Source organism: Solanum verrucosum, unplaced genomic scaffold (genome assembly GCF_900185275.1).
Source record: "Solanum verrucosum unplaced genomic scaffold, falcon-dt-bn FXZP01000117.1, whole genome shotgun sequence".
NCBI classification, from domain to species: Eukaryota; Viridiplantae; Streptophyta; class Magnoliopsida; order Solanales; family Solanaceae; genus Solanum; species Solanum verrucosum.
The window spans coordinates 2,402,907-2,420,477 of NW_026020014.1; the positions used below are offsets into that span (position 1 = coordinate 2,402,907).

The window sequence follows — 17,571 nt, forward strand, 5'->3', positions numbered from 1 at the left end:
ATGAATTGTAAAGACTAATGTTTGAAATGAATGTCCTTAGTTTCAACCTCTCAAATGCACATTAATTGTAGTTAGCATTTAGAAAGAGAAGTTAGCAAATCTTACATATAACATTATAATAAACTGATGCTCTATGCTGTTGTTGCACGTCCAACAATTAACTACAAGGTTAAAAGACTATAAGTCAAACATAATACTACGTCACTTGTATATTTTATTGCAAGTAGTTAATCGAACCATCTACCTCACTTGCGAATCATCAGAATTTGGATTTAGAGATCTACTTGTGTAAAAAAAAAATACGGTTAAAATTCTATTATTTCTTGTAAGTCATACAACGAACACGTGTTGCTGTTAAAATATTTATGCTAAATAGTAATATGTGATTAAATTTATTACCTTTATTTTGTATTTCTCATATGTGCTGCTATATCGTGTATATATATAAATTAATAATGTTAAGAGTATGTTGATATTTCTACAATTTCAAAAGAAAGTATTAAATTTGATCATAATTTATCCTTTTGTATTAGGTCAAGTTGAATTAAAGAAAAAAATAATCCAACACCATTCAACTAGTGTAGTAAATAGTAAGAGAGGAGGGAGCAAGTAGAGAGGGCGGGTTATTTTAGTTTGTTTTTGGACAAATTGGTACATACATACATAGAATAAAGAAAGAGATGAATGAGTATTTCAAACGCCGTGGTGGGGTTTAAGGAGCGACATTTGTAATAATCTTCTAATAAATAAATATAGTAAGTAGTAGAGTAGATGTAATTTAAAACAAACAAGAAAACTCTCTCTTCTTCTTCTTCTTCTTCTTTTCTTCTGCTCCTCCTCTCTCTCTCTCTCTATATATATGTAGGATATATAGTTCTGCGCTGCGTTTAGGAATTGATCATCACATCACACCACACCACACCATCGGGGAGTTATGTAGCAGACCTCTCTCTCTCTCTCTCTCTCTATCTCCTTATCATTAGAGCAGGTAAGTAATCACTTTCCTTTCCTTTTCATCTGCTGTTGTACTAGGGTTCTTATGTTACACTTTGACTCTCTTCTTCTTCTCTCTTCTTACCATGCGATTCTACCAAAATACCTGTTGTCAATTTTAATTACTCCATTTCTCTTCTGATGACCCTGGTCTCTGTTTGTCCCTTTTCAGTGCATCCCTCTGTGTTGATCACCACTCCGATTCTGATAACAGATTTCACATGGCCATTACTACATACAACCCGTTTTACAAGCAGGAATTCCGAATCCTGCACTTTTTCCTATTTATACACCCTATCATACAAAAATTAAAACTTCTATTTGGACAATCAAACCATTCAGCTTCTTTGAATCATTAAAAGTTTTGTTTTTCTGAATTTCAAAACTAAACTAGGGTTGTTTAACCTATTACTTCTTTTGCTGACCACTCTTGACCAGTTATTCATTTTTTCATTTATATAATCACGCTTAACTGCTGGACATACAATGCTCAATTTAATCTTCAATCATTGTCCCCTCTGGTCGTGGGGTTGATTGTGACTACATGAAAAATAATTTGATTGGGCCTCTAGCAAGTAAATGTTATGGTAGCTAAATAAATATTTCTGCTCATCCCTATTTACAACAAGTCTCACTGCATCATTAATTGTTTCCTCTTCTTTTTAGTTGACAAAAACATTTTCTGTTCCTTGTTGGTTATGATCTGAATCTTCCATTGCAGTTGCCCCAGATTATATGTAGTCACCACAGCTTAGTATCTTTTGTTTCTAGAATCTCTTGATGTGATGTTGATGAAAAGCTTCGGTTGAAATGTCTCCACCTTTGGCTTAGTTGATTTGAAAACTCTTGTAGTTAAAGTATGCTTGCTTACTCTTGAGCAACATGGCAACTGAGAGCCCTATGAGAATACTCCAAGACAGTAGAAAAGAAAAGTGGGTTTCTACCAAGGACACGGTCACCTTCGCATCACCTATGAATGAAGTGGCAGCTGATGAACTGGGATTGCTTCTTAAAGGTCATAAGATTCATGGGCATAATAGAAATAAGGTTCCAAATCGTAGTGGTAGTGCGCCTCCAAGTATGGAGGGCTCATTTTCAGCCTTCGGTAACCTTGTCTATGATCAAAGCTCCGGCCGGAAGTTGAGTTTGGCAAGCTTAGACAATGCCATGCAGAACTGGCAGTCTGAAGAGCAGATGCGTGCTGATCCCTCGTATTTTGCATACTACAACTCTAATGTCAACTTGAATCCTAGGCTTCCTCCTCCTATTATTTCTAGGGAGAACAGACACCTGGCACACCATTTTGCAGATCTGGGTGATAGCTGCCAGTTAAACTCTTCTGAGAATAGTAAAGATGGATCCTTGCATGTGACTAGAAGTTCTCTCTCAACTCATGATGAGGAGCCGGAAGATGAAAATTTACCACAGAGTGCTTCAGATGATCTGCCCCAAAGTTGTGCTTCAGGACAGCACTTGGCCTCCTTTGCAGGTCAACATAAAAGTTTGGTTGACCTAATACAGGTATTGAAGTTCAAGAATATTTCTTCCATTCTGTGTAATATTTCCTTTTTTTCAGTTTCTCTTTGCATGTGCCCAACTTTTCAACATCTAAGAAGTTCTGCTTAATTTTCTGAAGCATGCCTGTGGTACATTGTGCTAATGAATGAGAAGATAGTATCATTTAGATTTCTGGAGTGCTATCTTTTTCATGTTCCATGCTGCCTGCTTATACTGGTGCCTAAATTTGATCACAGGAGGACTTCCCTCGCACTCCATCACCAGTTTACAATCAATCTCGGTCCTCTGGTCATGTTACTGCAGAGGAACCAACTGATTCTGATATTCAATCTCTTACATTGGACGGTCTCTCCCTTGATATTTCAAATAAACACGGTGCAGATGCTTGTGCGGATGTCTCAGGTGACCATGATATCACTGCCTCTGATCAGCCTTTGGCCATTACACTTGAAAAAGAATCTTGTTTTGACAGTCTTGGGAAGTCTCATTCCTCTCAGAAGGGTGAATTACCAGGTAATGATGCACATCTGGTGAATGAACTCTTAGTCGGTGATGAGATAGCATCAGGTATTTCAAAGAATGTTCAGGCTCCAGAGGCTAGTAAGAACAAGGATGAACAGTATTTTCACAGCAGGATTGCAGTAGAACAGCAACAACAGCAGCAGTACCACTCCCAGCGAAGCACGACTTACCAAGTTAATGGCCCACAAGTTCAAGCAAATACACTTGGGACTAATACACTACAAAGTAGCCTAGCAAGAGGTTATGGTCATAGCTGGTTCTCTTCAGTTGAAGTACAAGCAGCTCCTCAAGGTTCTGGCCTCACACCTCCTCTATATGCAACAGCTGCAGCCTATATGGCTTCTGGTAATCCGTACTATTCTAACTTGAGTCCATCTGGTGGATATGCCCCTCAATACAATATAGGGGGATATGCTTTGAGTTCGCCTTCTCTTTCTCCATTTTTAGCTGGATATCCGTCTATGCATATTAATGCTGGTTCTGGACGAAGCATCAGTGGTCAAAGTGTTGCACCAAGGGAAAACATTCCACAAGTTGGTGATCTGCATCATTTAACCAAGTTTTATGGGCATCATGGATTAATGATGCATCCTTCTTTCCCAGATCCTTTTCATATGCAGTACTTTCATCATCCTCATCCTGTTGATGATTCACACACTTCTCCTAGTCAGTATATGCAGTTTCCTTCGCCTGGTGTGTTTGGGCTTGAAGTTGATGCTTATGCCTCACAGAAGGAGCCAAATCTCCCTTCTTATATTGCTGAACAGAATTTTCTTCGTCCACCAATTGGAAGTCTGAACTTACCAAGTCCTGGAAAAATGATAATTCCTGGTAATAATTATTTTGGGAGTCCATCGGGCCTGGGATTCACGCAACAGTTTCCAGCCTCACCTCTTGGTAGTCCTGTACTGCCAGGATCCCCTGTTGGAAGAAGGAATGAAATTAAACCTGCCCCTGGTTCAGGTAGAAATAATGGATTGTATTCTGGATGGACTGCACAAAGGGGTTCTGGTAGCTTGAATGACTCTAAAAGACATTCATTTCTCGAAGAACTGAAACAAAGCAATGCTCGAAGAATTGACCTCTCTGATATTACAGGTCGTGTTGTTGAATTCAGGTAGTATATATGTACCAACTGTGTATCTTCTGCAGTAAACTCTCTGTATAATCCCAAAGATGTGAAGTTAATTTAATGGTTCTTTAACCTCAGTGTTGATCAGCATGGAAGTCGGTTTATACAGCAGAAATTGGAAAATTGTAGTATTGAAGAGAAGGCATCTGTTTTCAAAGAAATTCTTCCACATGCTTCAAAGCTAATAACAGATGTTTTTGGGAACTATGTCATTCAAAAGGTAAACATTGTGGTTTTCTGTATTTTCACATCTCTCTGGACATTTTCAGTTTTTTAAACCCTTGAGCCTTTAACCTTCCAGCATGTTTTGCATATCTGAATTATGTGTCCAGTTCTTTGAGCATGGAAGTCATGAGCAAAGAAAGATGCTGGCATGTCAATTAGCAGGGCAGATGCTGCCTTTAAGTTTGCAAATGTATGGCTGTCGTGTTATTCAAAAGGTATATCTTATTTCAAGTATATAAATATATTTTTATGATTGGATTCATATGGAAGTTGTTATTCTTGCATGACGAACAACTTGTATATGGGGACTTCACCAATAAATAATATCATTGTCTTACAAAAAAACAATTGCCTTTCAAGCCATGGCCCTTGATTTTGAAGAGTCGGAGTCACATTTACGTATCCTCACAGTCATCAACATTTTCCCCATGTACATGTCAGTGTTGCTCAATCCTTCTCTTGAATCAGGTCATGTTTGCATAACTGTACGAAACAAGGATTTTTGGTTGCTAATATACATTTAAGAGAATTTATTGAAAAATTCCCCCTCCCTCTCCATTTCTTTTAAGTGTTGAATTAGCGGCTGAAATTTAAAGAGTTTCTCGATATAGGATCCTTGATTTGACATGGTGAATAGCTGATCAATTTTAAAGAATTTCTTGATATACATGCTCATTGCTCTCTAAGAAATATCATCATTATCAATAGTGGTAAAGATTTAAATTGTTAATGTTTACCATTTTCACTTCATTAGGGTTTTGATGATCCATATTTCGATTGATGGGCTTCTCCAACCAATTTGGCTCTCTAAATTGGGCATAATAAGTAGTTGCAAATACGGGAATTTAGTATTAGACCTTTAAGTGAAATATTGGTTTGCGCGTACAAATCTTCAACTTCTTTTTTCAAATCAAGTTCACGTCCATAGACAACTGCAACTTCCACGAATGTCTTTCAACTTCTTTTTTTTTTTTTTTTTTTTTTTGATAACCGAGAAATCCGTCTGTGACCCGCCCTTTGGACCAATCACAGCCTTCTAAACTCGGTGGATAATGGGCCTGCCCCTCTACCCTTCTCCATTTAAATACCGGGCTTCACTTTGCATGGTGTGGGGCTTGAACCTGCGACCTAAGCCACAAATCCTCCACCTTTTGCCACTTGAGCTAGGCCTTGGGGGCAATGTCTTTCAACTTCAACAACACTTTTTGTCAATTTCTCAAAGAGTGTCCAAGTGCCTACTAATATTGCTAACTAATTGGATCTCTTAAAGGGTAGAGCTGAAAGCAGATTGTAAGGTCCCTTCTATAGGTTATAAACAATGGTCGACGACTGTGCTAAGCACACTTTGAGGCCATACAGTTATTATCATATTGCATAGCGCACATTTATTATGCTAATTTTTTGTACTCTGGTACAGTAGTTTTCTTTTTTCCGTTTTCATCCAAGCAATTCAGTAAGTTGTGCAAATAAAGATGTCATTGTCTTGCTGTTGATGTTCTTTGTAGGCCCTGGAAGTTATCGATCTTGATCAGAAAACAGAACTTGTCCATGAACTCAATGGGCATGTATTGAAGTGCGTACGAGATCAAAATGGGAACCATGTAATCCAAAAATGCATTGAGTGCATACCTACTGAAAAAATTAACTTCATTATCTCCTCATTCCAAGGCCAAGTAGCTATATTGTCTACTCATCCTTATGGTTGTCGTGTAATCCAGGTACTATTAAACTATGTTGTACCATGAGATATAGTTGCTTTTTTTATATTTCAACTGACTCCCATCTCATTTCATATGAATTTTCCAAAGAGAGTATTGGAACATTGTTCAGAAAACTCTCAAAGTCAGAGTATAGTGCATGAAATCTTGGAATCTGCTTATCCTCTTGCTCAAGATCAGTATGGGAACTATGTCACCCAGGTTTGTATCTTTTTTTTCTCCGTTTGATATACGAAAACTTTCTTTCCTATTGTCAAGTTCCGTAACTTCCTGATCACTATATGTGACTTCTTCTCTTCCAACCCTAACAAAAAAGCATCTATTGTGCAAATTAAAAGAAGGATAATTAGTGTGGTGTGATGGGGACATTACTGGCTTATTTTAAGTGTTCTGTAAATTCCTTCCTTTCAATTAGACATCGATGTCATTCAATAAGATGTAAAATGTAAAATTATACAATTCTCAGAAAAATAGATATATAATATTATACAATTCTCAGAAAAATAAATCATAAAATTATACCTTTCATTAGATAAGGATGTGCACTAGATGAATAGATTGGAGAAAGTTCCCCTTGGTTTCCTGTGTGTCTGTGCTATTATTGCTGTGTGCATGCACCCAACTGCTCCCCCCCCCAAAAAAAAAAAAGTGAAGAGGGAAAAACTAAATGGCTCTAAATTGTGTGCTCAACTGGAAAATAAAACAGTTTGTTTGGGGACAGTGATGGACTAAGGGGCACCAGTAGTATTAACATAAGAATTTAGTGCATGTGCAATTGCTATGCAAAACTGAATTTATGGCTGCAGCATGTTCTGGAGAGGGGAAGACCACATGAAAGAAGTCGAATTATCGGAAAGTTGACCGGAAATGTTGTACAGTTAAGCCAACACAAATATGCCTCAAACGTTGTTGAGAAGTGTCTGGAATATGGTGATTCTGCTGAGAGAGAGTTCTTGATCGAGGAGATTCTTGCAGAGTCAGAGGGAAATGACTGTTTGCTGGTAAGGCAATCTGAATTCTTGTTTACTATTCTTACGTTTTCCTTCACAGCTGTAATTCAGTAATCAACTATTTCACATAGCAATTTCTGTGAAACCTCTTTGTAAAGGACGATAGGAAGACCATGTGCCTAAACTGAGTTAAGTCAACTTCTCTTTGCTTTCCCAATCACTGATATGGTCATTTGGCAAAGAAACTAAAATGTGTGCCATTCCTTGTGTAGTTGTCTAATTACTTTCTCAAACAGGCTTCAGTGAGATATAAAACCTAGAATTCTTCCATCAGAGGATCGTTTTTGAAAAATGCAAATAGGAGTCGTATATCAACAATTTGCTCTTTGGAATTATGCCCTAGCTCTTTCTCTAGCCTCATCAGCTTGCTACCTTTTTATCGTCCTGTTTCACTTCAAGATAACTTTTCCAATTTAGACTTTGCGAGAACCTTTTAGGAGAAGTTATCAGTGTAATTTAACATGTTGAAGATTTTTTATTTTATTTTCCATTCTACAAATTTCACTTATTATGTGTAATTACTTCTAATTTTTAAAGTGACCTAATAGTGCAAACAAATTTAACCCTGCATTCTTTTCCATTTTTCTTTTATTATTATGTAGTGGAATTAACTATAAATGTTCAACAGATTGTAATAGGGGGGAAGATGATGTCCTAATTCTTAGATTGCAAGGTTAGCTGATGGATTTTTGAAATGATGGGAAATATTGAAATTGTTTTTATAAGAATTTGATGCCAGCTGCAAAAGATCTATTTTTGGATGGTAGACATTTTTGTTAAATTGTCCAAAGGATTCTGCCTAGGGAAGAAAGGGTCTCTGCATGTGGAAGGAGAAAGTTCATTTATATAACAGATTCTAATGTGCACCTTAGATATTTGACCGAGTAATTTTCCTAGATAGTCACCCATGTTTGAGAAATTACCTAGTAATATCATTTATGTTTGTTTTAGGACTACAATATCACCCAACTTTACATATTTTCCTCAAAATATACTTGACAAAAAAAAAACTTTATTCTCTCTCCTATTGAGATGCCATGTCACATTATTCATTTTATATTTAAAAAATTAACATTTTAAAATAACTCATATGTTATATTCATTAAAAAAAAACTAAAAAAATAATTCTTGATTATTTATCATTTTTAGTTTTTTACTTTGGAATATTAAGAGATAGACATTTTTTATTTTATTATTACATTTAACATTAATTATTTTCTAAAATCATTTCTCAATTCATTCATTCATTAATTTCTTAAAGAATATGCAAAGTGCACACTTTAATAGGAATGTCATATCATATTATTCTTTTTTTTTAACTGGGAAATTTAGTTTCTACTCCTTCCGTCCATATTTACATCTTTACTTGTTCAGTATTAATTTGACATATTTCTTAAGGAATAATAAAGATAATTTTACTATATAATCTTCGAAAATAATAAATTTTATATTTTAAAAAGGGCATTGGCAAATGACTATAATTAATAATAACAGTGAATTAAGAATTAAGTAATAAATTATCACTTGATTTTCTAAAATAAACAAGTAACAAATGAATGATTATTTATAGTGTAATGAATAAATAAAAATGGACAGAGGGAATAGTTGCTAGAAAAAAATCCGTAAAAAGAGTTAGTCGATATAATACTTTTGATTTTTTATGAGTACGTGAAAATTGTTCTCTAACATCACTTTTTTTTCGTTCACTTTTACTTATTTTTAAAGTCCACATTCTATAAGAACTTAAAGAACGAATGATTTGAAAAATGATTTTGAATAAATAATTAGTATTAATCATAATAACATAAAATAAACATGAGTTTGTTTTAAAATGTTCACTTTGCGTAATGTAATTATTATTTTTACCAAGTATATCATATAGGTTGATTTAAAAAGTTTTTATTGCCTTTTAATTATTAGTAAAAAGAGAATAATATGACACGGCATTCATTAGGAGAGATAAAGATGTTTTTTTTGTGTCAAGTATATTTTGAGGAAAATATGCAAAGTTGGGTGAGATTATAGTCCTAAAAAAACAAACAAAAGTGATATTATTAGGTAATTTCCCAAACATGGGTGACTATCTAGGGAAATTACTCTATTTGATATGGGTCAGTGGAATAATACTATTTGGTGTTTGACCTTTTATTGGATGGGACACTGCAAGATCTGGGTCACTGCAAAACATGTTATCAGTGAATTAGTGTACTGACTGAGTAGATCCTAATTAGGACCCTATAGTGACCTAAAAGAAGGGAAAAAGAAGTACTTGCTACCTTATTAAAAAAAAGAAGGGAAACGAAGTATAATAGATATAAGCCAAAGAATAAGAGTGTAGGAATGAAAAGGACAGCACAAATAAATTGTTAGTTGAAAAGGGAAAAGACCTTTTCTCAGTATGTTGAGGATTTTATGCATCAATTGTTACAATACTTCTTTTTGTTTTCAAAAGGAAAGGATTCTGGTTTTGGTTTTCTTAAAGCCCTGGTATGAAGCAGTGGTATACTAGCTATGCCCGCCGGTCTTTATGTTGTGGGATGAGTTTAATTCACAGCTCTTAGTTTTGTCCACTATCTCATCATCTAACAGTTTCATTCACACACACACACTCTCTTGCTCTACCTATTTGTAGTAGTTGTATGCCTACCCTACCCACCCACCCTCTCTCTCTCTCTCTCTCTCTCTCTCTCTCTCTCTCTCTCGTAGGCATCACCAATCTTCATTTGCCGATCATTTTCCTTTTTTAATGCACATGTAATAATAGTCTATGCAAGAGAGATGAGTTAGGATGCATTCCTTGATTGTTTTCGTACATGCATTGTTTTAACATGGTATATTCTGTTCTCTATTTTTTTTATTTTATTTTTTTTGGGGGAGGGGGGGGGGGGGGGAGTATGATCAACAAGCTTTTGAATGCAGGGTTACTTGATCCTGAAGTCTTGGGATTAATATGGGGGTTGGGATAAATTTTCTTGTCCTATCAATTACTGAAAAAAAGAAATTATTATCCTATTACATGTTTTTGGTAAGGTATTGCATGAATGGTGTTTCTCTTTTCTTCCAATTGATATAAAACGCAAGTACAATCTATCCGCCATGGGAAGAGGTGGTTTACAATGGTGAAGCTAATAGCTATGAAAGTAGTTTGGAAAAGATTATGGAACTATGCAACTAACTACGCTTCCAGGAAGGCAGAAGCTTTAGACTCTTAAGGGGCTTACCCTTGTCACTTGGGCTAGTCCACCTAGACTGACATAGTAATGTATTTAATTGACCCTAAGTCTAATTGGTAGGAAGTGTGGTCTCAGCTGTATGTCTAGAATTTTGTGTAGAACTAATGTCATTTTTCTCACTTTCCTATTTGGTGAATGTGAAGTGCTTATTTTTTTCGAAGCAATGACAAATGTGTTTTTGCCTAAATTGACTTATTCACGGGGCAATTTTGGCTCTCATGGTAGACAATGATGAAGGACCAATTTGCAAATTATGTGGTCCAGAAGATTCTCGAGATTAGCAACAATAAGCACCGGGAAATTCTGCTAAGCCGAATCAGAGTTCATCTTCATGCTTTGAAGAAATACACCTATGGAAAACACATAGTGGCTCGATTTGAACAGCTGTGTGATGAAGGTGTGTAGAGGTTAAGTGCTCTGCTTTATTTGTGCAACTGCTATTATTTGTTGCTGCCGTTGTCTGATTATTTGTGACATGTTTTGGGGGATTTTAGTGCTTTGATCTATCCATACATGTTTTGCACATTCTACCATTTGTCATGCAGATATTGGAACATGTGAACCCTAGATCGTTGAACAAAGAGTTTTCTACTCATTCGGTGGACGGTGGGATTGTTTGCAGGCAGGCAAACTGTTGATTGTTCAGTAAGCAGCAGTATGCAAAGTACCTGTATGTCCCTTAGGTGGTTACTGTTTAAGCTCATTGATTCTCCAGTCATGAAGAGAGAGAGTGGTGTTGTTTTATTTGCCGACTATATCCAAGATTGTTGATATTTTGAATAATCGAAGCATGTATTATGGGAGAAAATATTTAAGTGCATACTAAATTAGTAAGATTTGCTTGCTTTGGACGTGGCTTTCTACAAATATGCTCAAAAGCAATTCAGGGAAACATCTCCGACTGTTCCATGCCATAAGGTTGTTTTTTTTTCTTCTCTGGAAAGGTGGTTGCAGGGGAATCAGGGTATTGCGGTTGCAAGTTAGATGTTAGAGCAGGGCCCTTTTATATAGTACCACAAAATTACAAGAACACTCCCTAGTTTTTCCAACAGTCATGTTAGTCTCATTTTTGAGTTAAAAGGATCATAACTGAAAAACTAAAGAGGAAATCTAATAGAAAGAAATGACAAACTCACTCATTTACCACCCAAGTGGGATGATTGAGATCTCTTTTACGAAAGCTTTTAGAACCAAATCCGGAGCATTTTGCTCCCACTGACTTGGCGCTAATACAAATTTGTTGGAATTCATTAGCATCATGTCTGTTGAAATTATATTTTTCTTCTAAAATTCTCTTCGCACTAAAACTCAATTACACAATGGTGGTGCCCTTTTCTATTGATGTTTAAGTTGCTGGAAAATTAAAGATTATTGTGGACTCGTCAGGGAAGAAACTAAAGACTTGCCTTAAAAGTTAGAATGAGTAAGAATACAATATTGTCTATTCCATACATCTAAGGATCATTTGAGGCCGACTCATCAGAGGGTCTTTATTTTCTGAAAAATGACTTAAGGGTTTGCTCAATGATGTTTTTAAAGGAAGAATAATACTGAAACCAGTAAAGGTAAGGTACACTGTAAATAAAGATTAAAGGGAAAGGGAGAGCAAAACTGACTCTGTCAAGTTTCATGACCTCTCACAATCACCATAACAGAACTTTTTTCATCATCATGCAACTTATGGGAGCAATTTAGAACATCAAACATGTGACATCTGAAGACAACCAAAAATTGGCAGGTATCCCACCTTTCCCTAAGCATATCGTACCAGAGGCTGCGATGCAAAAAAAAAGAAGACAGAAAAGAAGAATAAAAAAACATGTTCACTCCAGTGCACCGAAATCAAGAGCCCCCTTGCTCCCATTTCTAACATGTAGGAAAATTGAAAAAACCTGGCCCATTTGCTTCTCAAAGCCTCACTGCCTCTGCCCATGCTATGCTTAGAGTTTAATCTAGTCACACCAAGTAGTACACAACAATGACCCCTGAGAAACAGTACTTGAAGAAATTCCCAAGGCAAAAGCTTGTAATTCTTGCAATAATCATAAATGCATATTCTGTCGTTTACAGAAATGTTAAAGAAATTTCTTTGTGCCCACGGAAGAGCAGGGAAGATGGGAAGCAAAATTTGTGGATGCGCATCAATAACAAATCTCATGATGACAGATACCACGTTTAACTCTTACCATCACCAGCTTCTAGCTTGAGCGCATAATAATAAGATTTCATTTCCTGTGCTACTATTTGTCTGCTGTTACACATGACGTCTATCAACAAGCAATATATCTTTCCAAGCTTCATAGAAAGTCCAAGTAATGCCTGATGATGGCATTACTTTTAGGCAACTTGCACCCCAGCCCCTATAAAGGCCTAACAAACCCTCCTCCCTAATAACTTCTGAAAGTGCTGCGACCATGTGAGGTGGACATTTACCTTGTAAAGCACCCACCATTAGCCGCTTTCTCGCCACCTCCAATGGATAACTAATAGTGCTAGCTGTTAAACCTGATCAACAATAACATTAACTCTTTAGATCACATGGTAATCTTGTAATCTGTCTACAAAAGGTGGCAGGTCAAAACATAAGAGTCTCATCAGGGTTAAAAGCAACAGCAGATATTCCCCAGTAGTACCATATCCCTATTTGCAGTTAAAGGATCTTCAAAAGTGGACAATACTTTACCTCAAAGAATAGAACATTATACTAACATATAGAAGCTTGAGATTAACAATGAAGAATTCCTTTGACTTGCCTCGCAAAGTCCAAATTTCTACTTTATTTTAGGAAATCAAATATATGAAGATTTACACTGTCACCCCTTGTTTGTTTGTTTTAGAAAGACTGTCTCCTTGTTTAGTACTCCCTCCGTTCTTTTTATATGTCAACCCTTCCTATAAATAGTTAGACCATAATACTTGTCATTTCATAAAATCAATGCATAAATTACCATATTCTTCCTATTATACCCTTGATAGAGTAGTTAATTAGCCTTGAAAATATATACTTTGATCAACCTAGAAAAACTAATAAGTAATTATATTCATTGGAGTACTTCAATTACTCTCTCCATTCACTACTCTATAAAATCTGATTTTGAAAATAAACTCAAAAAATTTAAATAGTCATCCAAATGTATTTTAATTTTTGAAATCTAGCATATTCATCATTTATTGAAAAGTTGACTTAAGAAAACATGAAATAAGGGTAGAAGGGTAAAGTTACTTAATTTCTTAATGCAAGTGCAATCTAAAAATGTGACATATAAAAAGGAACGGAGGGTGTATATGATATCTATCAGAACTGATTCTCCTCCTCCATTGAAATAGAAACCCACTCCAATAACAAGATCGCACTCTTTATATCTATTGGCGTCATCCTACAGAAATTTTCTGATTTACTTCTCTTGTTCTATGCTGACCACTATCAGTGTGATTATATCAAAGGAATGGGAATTTAACATTTAAGGAGAGAACATCATGTTGTTATCTCCTTGTATTAGCCAAATGCTCATAGTTTTTTTACACCAAATTATTTCTTGCTAGGATTTTCATAAAGATCCCATTGTATCCTGCTCTCAGGACCATCTCTGCATCAGAGAGGGTACATGATTCAGCGACATTATTGCAATTAGACTTAAAATCAATTGTTCAGCACATTAGAACTAATTGCTCTAGTATTTGTCTCCCCCCAGCAAAAGAATTCTGCATGTAAGTTCAACCATATCCCTTCTTAGTCACCTTGCTAGCACCTCTGTTATAATCTTATAGCTACTACACACCATAATGATTGGTCAAAAATATACTTAAATGTACGATGCTCCTTTTTCCGGAGTCTGTACAATGAATGTCCTTTCTCCTCTCTGCAGCGATGTTAAATCTAGTCCTGGTATTGTTCTTTTGACCTCGTGCATCGGGGGAGAAAAGCATCACAGGCTTGTTTCTGTCTTTACTATTTTTCTTCCAGTATTCTACAGCAACCTTACATCTTTGTTCTGGTCCTGTTCTTTTGACCTGCCCAACCAGTGGCATACATAGGAAGGGCCTTAAAAGGTTAAATCCAGTAATTGGGATAAGGAATTATCAAATCAAAGCATAACAGTGCTGTAATCTGTGCTAACGAAGTCCAGTGGACTAACTCTAGTATAATCTTGAACTGCCACTGGAGGAGTTCAACAGGCACCTGTAATGCTAATTTCCAAGTCAGCACTTCCAGATTTTGTGTTGATCGTGATACACAAATCTTCCCGGAAGTAAGGACTTGGACTAGGAATAAGGTGTTTCTTAAGCAATGATATAAATGTACCAGTCAAGAATGCACACCTACAAAAGATGAAGGTGCCACAAATGAAGATGCTCAGATGGATGTGTGGGCATACTAGTAGAGATAGGATTAGGAACGAAGTTACACAAGACAAGGTGGGAGTGGCCTCTGTGGCAGACAAGATGAGGAAAGTGACACTTAGATGATTCGGGGCATGGCATGTGAACAGAAGGTGCACGGATGCACCAATAAGGAGGTGTGAGAGGGGATGGCTATAGCAGGTCCTAGGATAGGTAGAGGTAGGCTGAAGAAGAATTTGGGGGAGAGGATTAGACAGGACATGGCACATTTTCAGCTTACTGAAAACATAGACCCTAAATAGGAAGGTATGAAGGTCGAAGATTAACGTAGAAAGGTAGTAGGTAGCCGAGTGCTGTGTACTTGTATGTGGGAGAGGCAGGGGCCTCTGCTCATCTTTTCCATAGCTAATAAGAATAAGAAATGTGACAAAGGATCTCCTTGTCTGAAACTCCCTTTGTGATTTAAGAAACCTCATTGTTGATATGCAGAACTGTTCATATCAATCCTCTTTACCACAAATAGCAGATCACTATGAAGTTCAAGAAAATTTGAACCAAGGAGAGAGTGTGTCTGATTCAAGATTCTTACCTGAGAAAGCTCCAACTAGAAGCATCTCCGCACGACTTAGAGATTCTTTCTTTTGTGCACGGCAGTATGATTTCTTAATTGTCTCGTACATGAAATAGTAGCAAGTGCTATATGGGAGCATGCCAATCAATGTTGGCCCAAGTCCAGCATACAAGCCTGCAATTCCACCCTCCTTGTAAATCTTGTGAACTGCAATGCGTAGGCTGGGGTAGACCTCAGGACTCACCGTCAACCGATCCTGTGAAGCACGTTGAATCAGCACTTAAAAATGTGAGATAATTTCTCCTTGCCACAAGCACAATAACTTAATGATATAACTATGAAGATAGTCATCAACATTTTGAAAAGCAAAGCTATTGTTTTCCCACAACAAAACTCTCGAGTCAAAATACCTTCAGCACTTCCAGCGGATGACATGCAAGTGTGCTTACAACTCCAGCAGCAGCACCAGCAACAGCAACTGGCGATAGCCATGAGAGAGAAAAGCTCAGGCTAGCATTACCAATCTGCAGCTTGGGGCTACCAGTATCCATCCATTTCTCTTGTGCCGAAGTCATTGCTCGCTTGACACACTCAAATGTCCCGAGTTCAATTGCTTGTGTGGGAATTATCCGTAGCATGTTAATTGTGTTACCTGCCCACAGCCCTTGCCAACCCTGCTGTTCAATAACCTGAACAAAACTTGTACCAATGTTTCTGGACCCAACACCAACTACCATTCTTGTCCTGCATATTTTAAATACCAAAATTAGGTAACATAACCAAATGAATTGTAAGCCAATTTAAAGCAAATAAAAATTCCTGCAAGTCAAATTTCATATCCTATATGAGGAGCTTCACTAACAGCTATATTATTTATTTATTTATTTTAAAAAAAAGGTAACATGGTAGCTACTATAGATGAACAGTAACACTATGCGAGTGCTACAGAAGATCACACATGGCATGTCCACCAAAGTAGTTGCATCATTTATAAAAGACTGCATGGACCAAAAATATAGCAAAAGAATAGGCCTATATTTAAAAATTATGTGATACCTTTCTAACCAAGCTGTACAACAAATGACAGCAATTTGTTGACAGAAGTTAATATTTAGCGCTCTAATACCCTATGTTTGTGTAAAATTTTCTAGCCGATGTATTATTTTATTTTATTTATAAAAAAAAAAGACTCAATGCACTTATTAACATGTTGTTTTACCAACCTGATGGTTTCAAGAGGAGCTAGAATGGCCTTGGTCATCGCCCCAGCCAAAGCCCCACTGAAAAATTCACCAACTTCTCGAGTCCTGATAAAATCCTGCAGCGATAAAATAAAAGCAACATTTGAGCTACAAATCTGTGATAAACTCAAAATAGTAGGTGATGAAGTTACATTAAAGACTCGTCCGACATCAGGGAAGTTGAGTTGAAGGTTAATTTGACGGTCCTTGGTAGGAGAGAGGTCGAAGTCCTTGGGTATAATCATGATATCTCCGACGACACAGTAAGTCTTCTTCTGCGATTGGGATTCCGCAGCCATAGAGACAACGAAGAGATTAGTAGTTGAGGTGTGCCGCATTCACAATAATACTTCAAAAAACCTAAAGACTAACGCCGGTGAGACAAGAGTAAACATGGAAAATGGAGAAAACGTTTTTCCTGACACCTTTGGCAGATGGAGGGAGATTTTTCTTTTTTGACTCAAATTTCCGATATTACTAGGGTTTTCTTCTCCAAAGATATTTTCCGCTATAATCATTCTTTAAAGATATTTCTCCTTATATTTTTTATTCACATATACCCCTGTTATTTTACTTCCCATCCAACCTTATTATAATTTTCATACAGATTTACTCTTAATTAAGTTCAAAATTAAGTATTAGAAACTCACCTGTTTAACACACATTTACTTTTCTTTTCGTCATTATCTTCTTTCTTGTTGTAACTAAATTAAGTTTGAATTTTGAATAATTAAAAATTAATGTAATTTGTATCATGATACAAATAATAGGCTAATAGCAATATATCTTTCAAGCCCTCAATGATATTATTGAATTGATTAAATCAAAAACAAATACATGTAGCAATTTGACTTGTTTCTAGTATAAAATTGTTCGTAAAATAATTGAGGCTATTAATTAATAGGACAATAGAAAGTTATTAACAGTTGATTTTGCATATGTAAATTAGTATTTTATAGAAAATAGATATATAGAATAGGATTGGTCATTTGACTTTGAGCTTGTCACGTGTCTCTTTGTTATTAATGATATGATTTATGTCAAAGTATGATAAAATTGATATATTT

At 36.2% G+C, this 17,571-nt stretch overlaps 2 protein-coding genes across 2 annotated transcripts; one reads left to right on the top strand and one right to left on the bottom strand.

The window, feature by feature from the left end:
• Window positions 1-858: 858 nt before the first annotated feature.
• Window positions 859-11,187, top strand: LOC125820589 (pumilio homolog 5). The gene is made up of 9 exons (XM_049499993.1): window positions 859-988; window positions 1,715-2,514; window positions 2,748-4,150; window positions 4,244-4,385; window positions 4,498-4,605; window positions 5,896-6,108; window positions 6,199-6,309; window positions 6,915-7,109; window positions 10,577-11,187. Exons 2-9 carry the CDS (start codon window positions 1,876-1,878, stop codon window positions 10,754-10,756), a joined length of 2,991 nt encoding a protein of 996 aa, XP_049355950.1. The 5' UTR covers window positions 859-988; window positions 1,715-1,875; the 3' UTR covers window positions 10,757-11,187.
• Window positions 11,188-12,354: 1,167 nt separating this feature from the next.
• LOC125820742 (probable mitochondrial adenine nucleotide transporter BTL1) lies at window positions 12,355-16,973 on the bottom strand. The gene is made up of 5 exons (XM_049500167.1): window positions 16,657-16,973; window positions 16,487-16,581; window positions 15,674-16,007; window positions 15,282-15,519; window positions 12,355-12,856 (listed from the first exon to the last, which is right to left on the bottom strand). Exons 1-5 carry the CDS (start codon window positions 16,840-16,842, stop codon window positions 12,606-12,608), a joined length of 1,104 nt encoding a protein of 367 aa, XP_049356124.1. The 5' UTR covers window positions 16,843-16,973; the 3' UTR covers window positions 12,355-12,605.
• Window positions 16,974-17,571: the final 598 nt, after the last annotated feature.

Bases quoted from the DNA above. Each gene is read 5' to 3' on its own strand.
- LOC125820589 (XM_049499993.1), top strand. From the start codon at position 1,876: ATGGCAACTGAGAGCCCTATGAGAATACTCCAAGACAGTAGAAAAGAA. The intron at 4,606-5,895 runs GTATATCTTATT...TGTTCTTTGTAG, and splicing joins GCTGTCGTGTTATTCAAAAG to GCCCTGGAAGTTATCGATCT. The intron at 6,310-6,914 runs GTTTGTATCTTT...TTATGGCTGCAG, and splicing joins ATGGGAACTATGTCACCCAG to CATGTTCTGGAGAGGGGAAG.
- LOC125820742 (XM_049500167.1), bottom strand. From the start codon at position 16,842: ATGCGGCACACCTCAACTACTAATCTCTTCGTTGTCTCTATGGCTGCG. The intron at 16,582-16,656 runs GTAACTTCATCA...TTATCGCTGCAG, and splicing joins ATGTCGGACGAGTCTTTAAT to GATTTTATCAGGACTCGAGA. The intron at 12,857-15,281 runs GTAAGAATCTTG...ATTGTTGATCAG, and splicing joins TCTAGTTGGAGCTTTCTCAG to GTTTAACAGCTAGCACTATT.